This window comes from Garra rufa, chromosome 2, assembly GCF_049309525.1.
Source record: "Garra rufa chromosome 2, GarRuf1.0, whole genome shotgun sequence".
Classification (NCBI taxonomy): Eukaryota; Metazoa; Chordata; class Actinopteri; order Cypriniformes; family Cyprinidae; genus Garra; species Garra rufa.
The window spans coordinates 45,428,056-45,438,181 of NC_133362.1; the positions used below are offsets into that span (position 1 = coordinate 45,428,056).

At 42.1% G+C, this 10,126-nt stretch overlaps 1 protein-coding gene across 4 annotated transcripts in view; it reads left to right on the forward strand.

Moving 5' to 3' along the window:
- Positions 1 to 9,270, forward strand: part of mlip (muscular LMNA-interacting protein) — a 68,404-nt gene extending 59,134 nt beyond the window's left edge. For all 4 annotated transcript variants that reach the window (XM_073834273.1, XM_073834276.1, XM_073834274.1 and 1 more), the window contains one exon: positions 8,497 to 9,270. In XM_073834273.1, coding sequence (XP_073690374.1) covers positions 8,497 to 8,694 — 198 coding nt within the window. In that variant the 3' untranslated portion in view covers positions 8,695 to 9,270. The remainder of the gene's footprint in view (positions 1 to 8,496) is intronic.
- The last annotated feature ends 856 nt before the right edge of the window (positions 9,271 to 10,126 follow it).

Here is a 10,126-nt window from a genome sequence, read left to right on the forward strand (position 1 = left end):
CTGCACGGTTGAGTTTCCCTGCTTTAAATGAATGGCAAGTAGCAAAATCTGCCACGTTGGACTCCATGGGAGCAGATGGGAGGAGCTGTAAGCCTCTGTTGTACATGGTAACCCAACCCGTGGTAAGCCACGGGCTGACTTGTCGGCAATACTGCGGGAAAACGCCAGTCCGGAGAGAGCCGAGATGCCATGCCCATCATAGGACTCGATCGTGCTGCAGCGGTCTCACATGAAACAGCTTAACGGCAAGCGGCTAGAGCTGACATGTGCCCCAGGAGCCTCTGATTTGAGGGGACCGCTGAATAGTTCCTGATTAGCTCAGAGACTACAGCACCAACTGCGCGCTCTTGGTAGCAAGGCGGGCCGTCTTGTGGACCGAGTCGGGCTCCCGACCGAGGAAAGGGATTCCCTCGGTTGGCCTGAAGGACCAGATGGCGGGGGTGCCGAGGCACCAGGTCCCTGTATTCGCACAACGGAACTCACGAGTGGGCTGGTAAGCACCAGTCGAAGAGACAGTTGAAGACGCGAGTACCTGTCTGCCGAAGAGGGGACAGGGGAGCTCCTATGGCCTAAAGAAGGCAGGAAGGAGAGGGACTAGCCAAGTGGAAGCACCTCGCGCTGAGCGCTCGACCCCCGGGGCAGACCGCCGGAGGGGTGTGCACCGGGGAAAGATCGAGACGCGACAGCGGGTGCCCTTCAGGCAGATGGCTGCAACCCAGCCCTGGAGACGGAAACATACTTGTATGTGCGTCGTCGTGAGCATGTGTGCCGACAGCCTAAGAAGGGATCGGAACAGAGCTCCATCCAGGGCGGATGTTAACCCACCACTCTAACTGGACACGTGAAGTCAGGACTCTTATCAAACCCCGACCTCGTCCCGGCCGGAGAGACAGGCTGGATCGCGTCCTTCGCCAGTAGGAACGCGACCTCCGCAGGCAGAACAGAGGCACGCCTGTTTCCGAATAAAGAATGTAAGGGGTACCTGTGAGTCTGGGCGGACGCCTGGAGCCGGGCCGTACCGTCCGTATCAACCAGTGTAGTGGTATCAAGGGAACGTTGACCGGCGTGACCGTGGTGGGGCAGCCTGGGGAAAGACAGGGAAGGAGACAAAACCCAGAAGGATAAACGTCCTGGAGAAGTGTCTAACTGCGCTAAGCAGTGCTTACCTACTTCCCTGGTTCCCGCGCTGGCGACATCCGGTCCCGAGTCTGGTTCCGAGGAGTGGAAGTGCTGCTCAGGAAGGAAACTCGGGGCCGGGGCCCCAGAGGTGAGAAAGCTGGGTCTTTCTGTGATTTCAAATGACCGGCTAAGTACGGGGAGGCGTACTGCTCTGGCAACTCGACGGGGTATGCTGATGGGCGGAGGATCGCAGGCTTTTGGGGGCCGGCGATACGTTCGACGCCGCAAAACCCTTCACGGTGTCGCCGAATAGGCCGCTCTGGGGAATGGGAGAGTCGAGAAAGCGAACTTTGTCGGCCTCTGCCATCCGGGCCAGAGTCAGCCATAGGTGGCGTTCCTGGACCACGCAGGTGGACATCACCTGACCAAGGGGACACGCCGCGACCTAGTGGCCCGAAGGGCGAAGTCAGTGGCGGCGCGGAGTTCTTCAAGTACCCCCTGGTCAGGACCACTCTCGTGCAGGCCTTAAGGTGCCTGCACCTGGCACTTTTGCAGTGTTGCAATGGCCTGCAGGGCGGGGCAGCGTGTCGGGGGGCGCAGAAAAGGCCCAGCCGATGAGGGCGGAAGAAATTTCACATGCCCTAAAAGGGAGACGCGGAGGGCCCCACCAGGCGGCCGCGCCCGCGGGCAAAGGTGCACCGCGATGGCGCGCCCGACCTGGGGGACCGCCACGTACCCCTTGGCTGCCCCGCCATGGAGAGTGGCGAGGGGAGAGGAGCTGGAGTGCGCTTCAAATTAATAGGGCGCCATAGATTTTGTCAGCTCCTCATGCACATCCGGTCAGAACGGGACCGGGGGGGAGCGCGGCGCTGCCGCCGGTGCCCCCCCCAGGAACCAGTCGTCCAGCCTAGAAGGATCGGCCGGAGGCCCCTGAGGAACCCTCAAACCGATCCCCCCCGGCTGCCCGGAAAAGCATAGCCGACAGTTCGACATCAACCTCCGGGGGGGCAGCGACCACGGGTGGGCGCCGCGCCGCGGGAAGAGATGTGTCACCGTCTGACTCTCCCTCTGATGCTGTGACAGACATCTCATCCTCTGCAGGAGCACCGAAGGAGACGCTCAGCCCGCCAGGCGGGGAAGCGTCTGCTGCGGAAACTCAACGGGACCGCGCTGAGATAGAGAGGTCCGCAGGGCTTTTTGAGCCGGCGGAACGCTGTCTATCGTAAATTGAATGTCCCCCCCCGCGCCCCACCGCGGTGGCCGAAGAGCATAGGCGGCTCAACGGCTGACCACGGGAGGGAGGCGGGGGGAGCCAGCTCGCGAACGAGCGGCAGGACTTCAGCGTGGTCATGGTCATGCTTTCACCGCATGGACCATTCATGAGCACCACCCCAGCGTGCTCAAAGCCTAAACACGTGAGGCAGCGCTCATGTCCGTTCGCTGAGGAGAGGAAACTACCACATCCAGAAACGCACGGCCGAAAAGACATCCTGAAAAGGACGTCTAAAACGGCCGCTAGAAATTGCTCTTTTGTGATCCCGGTTTGCCCAGGGAGGGGCCGCGGGGCAATGCACTCGCCGGGGCTGCTCGCTGGAATGCAAAAAGGCTTTATATGGCCGTGAAAAACGGCCGCCCGCGGGACCGCGCTGACGGCTGCCAAACAATGCTCTTTCTGTGAAACACTCTTTTAGTTATGGCAGCGCAGCAGCAGGAGGGAGCATGAACTCTGAAGAACTCTTCTCGGCTGTTTAGAGGCTCGACACATCGGCTCTGAAAGCAAAAGTCTGACTGAGTGGTGCGCGCAGCCATCTTATATACCCGTATGTATGGGGGCGTGGCCGGCGCGCACGTCCACTCGCCAATTTTCAATTGGCCTTTTTAATAAGGCTCAGAGGTGATCGGTCTCTCAAGCGAGATCCCAATGTAACGTCGAAGTGATTCGACTGAAGGGGTAACTGAATATATGTGAAGTTATATATTACTACTAGACACCTTAGAGATAATGTGTACCAAAACTCTTTGTCACATATTTATTTTAACATACTTTACTAGCCTTATGTTTTGGAGCTTTGATGCAGCCATCATCGTCTCATGGTGCAAACAGGAAATTAACTGCTCTGGTCATGTGGCAATTTGCACTAACCATGTGAATCTGCACATATTTAATTGAGACCCTTTTTTTTCTTCTTCCATATTTGCAGGAAGTGCACTAAAACATCAGTCAGTAAAGTGTTTAGAGCTTTGATGAAAACCTTTTAAACGGTCACAATTGTGGCTGGTGGGATTAAACGGGTTAAAGGTTATTTTTATGTTACTGTATTTGTTCCCCTCTTTAATAACTTTCTACCTATTTTTTTTTTTTTTAAAGGTGTAGACATTTTACATTTGCCAGAATCTCTATTTTTGTATTGCCCCTCTCCCCCTTCCCCCACCTAGACTTTGATAATCTTAATTCTTAATTCTTAATTATGTATATGTAGATATACAGTTGTACATATGTATAGCTCTATTATGCTCCAATATTTAATTGGCTAAAAAAACCTTTTAAACTTGTGTCAAAAATCCTCATTCAACAATCACAATTAAAAGAAAACCATAAAAATACAGTGTTCCAAAGCTGTGGGAATCTAGATGATTGACAAATGTGAGCCGATCTGTTAACACATTCACAGTAAGGACAGATGGGATTTGTCTGTTAGACAGCTCCCGTGAATCTAGAAACTCTCAAGATATGTCAGTCATTAATTTATAACCTCTAGCACTGTCAGTATCATGGTGAAAAATGCAATGCCTCTGAGTTGTTGAAAAGTTGTGAGTAGAATCGACAAGAAACTTTTTTTTTTTGTGGCTGAATTAAGTCTGAATGGAGCACTTTGAATAAAGTTAAAATTAATAATTGTAAAGTGTTAATTGTAGCATTATATTTAGTACTATGTGCCGTTGCATCAAAGGTTACAGACATCACTCTAGCCAAACACAGTCATGTCTACCAAGCACACAATCATCATGGTCTCCTTATTGCTTTGTGATTTCTGCAATCTCACAAATACTTTGATCATAACTAACACAGTGACACACAATGTAAATAAGAGACTGTTTGAGCAGTGTAAACTGAGTTATCGATAATAAGGGGAGTTTTGGTCAAAATGCAGAAATCAAATCTTTATAGATCTTGAATTGACTTCTCCAGCAATCATGAAGAGAACAGTCTTTGATCGTTTTCAACATAAAAGACGTGGGTTTAGTATTTTTATGTTACTAATGCAATTAACTTAACCTTTTGGGGCCACTGTGCCTGTAAAGTGTTTGTGGATATTAATTTGTAATCTAACTTGCAAACTAATCTATGTGTAAAGAAAATTCGGTAACACTTTTTATGAAGCCCCTATTTGTAATACACTATAAGGGTATTTCTAAGGCATTATAATGAATGCATAATGCATTATAAAAAAAACTTATAATATGTTATATCATCTCATGAATAATCATAACAACAATTATAATACATTATAATACTTGAGTATTTGAGGTTATAACTTTTAGGATTATGATTATTTATAACACACAATGGACGCCATATTAAATCTACTTAATTTATAAAGGACTATATCATATTACATTTATTTTTTACATTATATTACGTTTTATTTTGATGGTCCACTTATTCTATTTACTATAAGCTTAAACTTTCCACCTACATGTTAACTAACACTCCATAGAGTATTAGTAGACTTAGGTTAAGGTTAGGCTAGGTAGAAGGTTCATGTACTTGCAAAGTTACTTATAATATAACAACATAATATAATAGTTTGTCTTTTGGGGAAACATCAAAATTTAGTGTTAGCCTATATTTAGCATACTACTATAATAATTACTGTTAGCTGACATGCAGTTGCAGAGTTACTTATCAAAAGCTGTCTAAAGGGTACCATCAAAATAACCAAACTGATAATACAAATGTGGCATATTACACATTAATCTGATCTGATGCTTGATCTTAGGGTTCTTTGGGAAATATTATTATAATTACTTATAAGTGGTCTTTGTATGCTTTAAGTAAAGTGACATGTTGTTTGGGCTGCAAAGATAAATAACATTAATTTTCTCTGGCTGTCATACAGTATTGTGTCGAGCAAAACAAAGGGTTTGAATGGTTTTTATTTAAAGAAAACTTTAAGGCTATACTTGGAAGAGTCATTACTTTGCATACAGCTAATCAACACTCACTTTATGACTTTCTATATGTGGAGGAGATCTGCTTTATTCTCTAGGAAATAAAACACCTCGACAAAAGAAGGGCTCATTAAATGTGTAAATGAGTTTAGAAAAGCTGTTTGCTGTTGGATTGAAGCCGCCAATATGACAACTTAACTAGACAAGCTATGTGCGTATTAATGTCTGTGATGCTGACCTCTGTTAATCTTAGCATGTAGCCATTCTTCATTTACATAGTTAGATTGACATTTGCAAATGAGTAACAGCAGGCATGAGTTTGCATGTATGCTTTTTAGCTTTTCTTCAACAGCTGTCTGTGTTGTTAATGAATTATTCCTGCCTGATCTGACCTATAAAGATTGCTTTCATTGGCATAGGCAAATGTAGTCAGACATATTAAATATTAAATGTGTTAAATTAAATTAAATGTAACCAGAAAATATACATTTTAGGTTACCAGTCTTGTTTTGAGACGTGATGTTTTGAGTCTTTGTGATTATATTATACCTGTCATTACGGCACAGACAGATAAATCAATATGTAATTGTATTTGTGTCATGAAAAGCTCCCAATATCAGAGCCCCATTTGACCAAGAGGAGCTCAACTCCCTGTGCAGTTCTGTAGTTGAGATGTGGTCTCATTATTCCTAATTGATGGCTTGGATGACATGTGAGAAGAGGGAGTCTAGCAGGTAAATTGGTAGCTGTGATGAATGATAAGATGGATAGGTAGGGATAAGAGTGATTTATAGCCTTATCAGATAGCTGAAAAGCCCTGTTTTCATTTAGATAATACCTACCTATAGCAAGTAGGTGGACAATATTTAAGAATAACTGGCGAATGTGGACTTATGAGAATTTTTTCTTCTTCTATGGATTTCTTCTATGAAGCTATTCTGGCCATTTTCGCATAATGGAAAACTTTCCTCATTAATACTGTCTAGATAATTCATTATCCAACACTGAAGAGTGTTTAATGGAGTTGTGATGAATCCGGCGGCCCTTGGCTGCTGTTGATATTCTCAGGCTACTAGAGAGCAAGATATCGAGCGGTTAGCTTCTCTCTCAGATTGTCTGTAGCTGATTAAGTGTTTGTGGATTGGCTCAGTTTGAGTGATGAAGAGTGTCATTCTCCATACTGACAGAGGTATCTTTCTTTTTAAAGGTACGGAGGGAAAATTTGTCTATGTTTGAATGCTTCTTCTGTTTTATCTTAGAATTTTTCAAAAAGAGGATTATGTATTGTCCCGCTGCGATGTTTTCCCCACTTGAGCGCAGTGCCCACATCAATTACATTTAATCATTTAGCAGATACTTTTATCCAAAGCAACTTACAAATGAGGACAATAGAAGCAATCAAACCAACAAAATAGCAACAATATGTGCTGTGACAAGTTTCAGTTAGTCTAACTTGCTTCTTTTCTTTATTTTTGTTTCTTTCTTTATTTTGATGTGATAGTTGATTTTTTAGTTTTTGATACTTTACCATACACTGCAAAAAGACAACTGTGAAATTTACAGCAACTTGCTGTTTAATCAGTAACTACTGTAATTACTGTAATTTTTATTACAGTAAAAATCACAGTACCGTAATTGCAATCAGCGTATGAAACTCAACAATGGTAACATTCAGCAAAAGAACATTTTATGCAGAAATGCATGCTGGGTATCAACATAGTACAAAACTCATTCATGATTCCCAGCATGCATTGTAGTTTATCTGTTTATCTGAATTAGTTTGAGGATTGTCACCATTGTTGAGGTTTGTATGATAAGTGTTGATGTCTAAACCTTTCTGTGCAATGCCACGGAATTTTTGTATTTGTTATACAGGGCATTTACATCAATAATGAAATCATTAGTATTATTTTGTATTATTTTTCAACTTTATTGCAGCTTGACACCCATCACAAAAAGAAATATACTCCAACTTAAAACATCTTGGCTTTTCTTTAAGCATAAGTGTTTACATTGAAACACTATTGCAGCACTGAAAGAAAATTAACTTAATGAAAGTTAAGATTCAAGAGCCCAACTAAAGCAATCACTGATCACAATAATGGTGGTTTGTTGAAATTTCAACATTAATAGTGGGTGATATTAATTCAATGTCACTAACATTGACAAATCAACTATTTATTATTATTATGTATATATTTTTTACATTGATTCAATGGTTGCTTGCTATCAGGGTGGTCTCTATGTGGTTGACTGAAGGCTGAGATTAGGTAGCATTATTAAAACATGTTCTGGCCCAGCTGAGGGCTGGTTATAAATTACTATTTGGGCCAGTTATGGCTCATGTGTGGCTCATGTCTGTACTCCAGATTTGGGCCACACAAGGGCTGTAATTCTTAGCTGCATTTGGGCCAAGTGTAACTGCTTGCTTGGTCCAGAGCTGAGCCAGACGTCAATTGCTATGTGGGAACGGCCAATCCACAAACATACACAGACGCAATTCCAGATTAAATTTTATACAGCAGTGTCATGGAAATATATAAAAATTGCATGTGCTTTTTTTTTCCGCAATAATACGCAAACAGTTACCGGTTAATGTGGATATCCGTTTCCACCCCTCTCTCTCTCTCACGCTTTCGGAAAGTATAAAAAAAATATGTCCATTATGTCTGAGAGAAAAATACTGCTCAAAACTACTGTACTATGATTCACAGGAAAATATAATTTTACTGTAAAATTTCCAGCTATTGTAATTTTACCCATGATGCTTTGCAGATTTACAGCCACATGCTGTATACATATTCTACAGTATGGATTTGTTCATTTTACAGTAATAATGCTGTGAAAACTATAGAAATTTGTTACAGTGTAGTATAGCCACAGTATCAGGTTCTGCAATTAGAGCTGATAAACCCATCCTGTATTCACACATATTAATAAAATCAATTAAGATCAATATGTGTGAAATTCTTTTATTTTTGGCATTATGTTATGTTGTTATGTGCATGTTTTTTTTTTTGAGAGTGGGTTATCATGACTCTAAAACTGGCCCTTTTTCTTTTTGCAAAATATGTTTTTCCCCTCCTTTTGATTCTAAGAAATATGAGTATTTGTGAGACCATTATGGTTTAATGCTTTGACACTTAGGTTTCATACCCACTGGTTGGTTCACATTTCATTAGTAACCAGTGCATGTGTTTTCAGTTTGTCAGCGGTGCGCTCTGTGGTGAAGCTCAAGCAGATGGTGGAGGAGCTTTAGATGAGCAGTCAGCGTGTGGAGAGGGGCTTCCTTCAGAGCAACAAGGAGACTGTAAGACAAGGCTGGCATCTCTGATCACGCAGACCAGGATCTCCACACAAGATGTTCCCACCTCCATGAAGCCCCAGGAGACACACATCTGATGCTTACAAGAGAGCCTGATCTGATTGTAACTGTGACTACACATTAAAAAGGCTATTAAATGCAGCCCACATCAAGCATCTTAAAAATGACTCATTCCTCAATTAAGGATGTACAAAGTAATGTTTATCTACACAAATTAATAGTAGAATGATGCATTTATTTTCCAGAGAACAGCAATATCATCATGAACTTGTCATGGTCAGGTTTCACCTCAAAATCAAAATTAAGAAATAATAATAGTTTTATACAACAAACGGTTAGTCATGCTTTCTTGCTGATTTTGCCATTAGATGTGACCATTTCATAACTGTTTTCTTGCTATTCACCCAGTAAGAGCCTAGAATAGACATGTAATTACTTTTAATGCACTTTTATGTACAATCATTCAGTCAAATAGTAATTGCTCTGAAATTGGCCTTACTGTCTGCAGCGCATTCACACAGTCACAGTGCCTTTGATATGATGTGGCCTTTTCAGTTCACTCAATAATAAACATATGCCATGTCCAAGACACTTCTCTGTACTGATTGAACTCAAAAATGCAAATTTACCATATAAAAGTTTCAATATTAATATTCATGTCTAGATTCTGTGGGTTTTGACATCTATCTGATATGGGTTCTTTCTCAAAGCACTCAATACATGTCAAAGGTATTTCATTTGTGTGTGTGTGTGTGTGTGTGTGTTTTAGACCTCACAATCAATTTTCATTTTGATAAATAGGTCTGATATTTGATTGCTTAATAAGCTATTTACTGCAGATATGCAGTTCTGTCAAAAGCTGTATTAATGGTGCCTAAACAAAATCAATATTGTTTCAGTCAATACCTGTCTGTCTGATTTTGATACTCTGTTCCCAGGTTTACCAACTGGGCATTCACAATTTCAAAATATAATACATAATATAATATAATATAATATAATATAAGCATGCTGCTGCTAGAGAGAAGAAGATCCCCATAACAGATCTAGACAGGTGGTGCTAAGATGAGGACAACGCTCTTAAAAAAAAAAAAAAATAAAAAAAAAATAAAAAAAAATAAAGGTGCTTTAAAAGGTTCTTCATAGTGATGCCATAGAAGAACCATTTTTGGTTCCACAAAGAACCATTCACTCAAATCTCTTTCTTACAGAAACAGAAAGGTTCTTCAGATGTAAAAGGTTCTTTATGGAACCATTTAGACAAAAAAGTTTCTTCTATGGCATTGTGAAGCACCTTTATTTTTAAGAGTGAAACATAGTGTGCAAAGATACCATTTGTTTAATATAGGGAGACCACCCGTCCCACTTTGCATTGTACCGTTCAACATTTTCACCCCTTGTCCCGCACGTCACATATTGAGAAAATGTCACAGTTTTTCATCAGTCTGTTGGTTTTTAATTGGCATATTAAAAAAACATACCAGTTTAAAACATACAAGTTATTTTGTC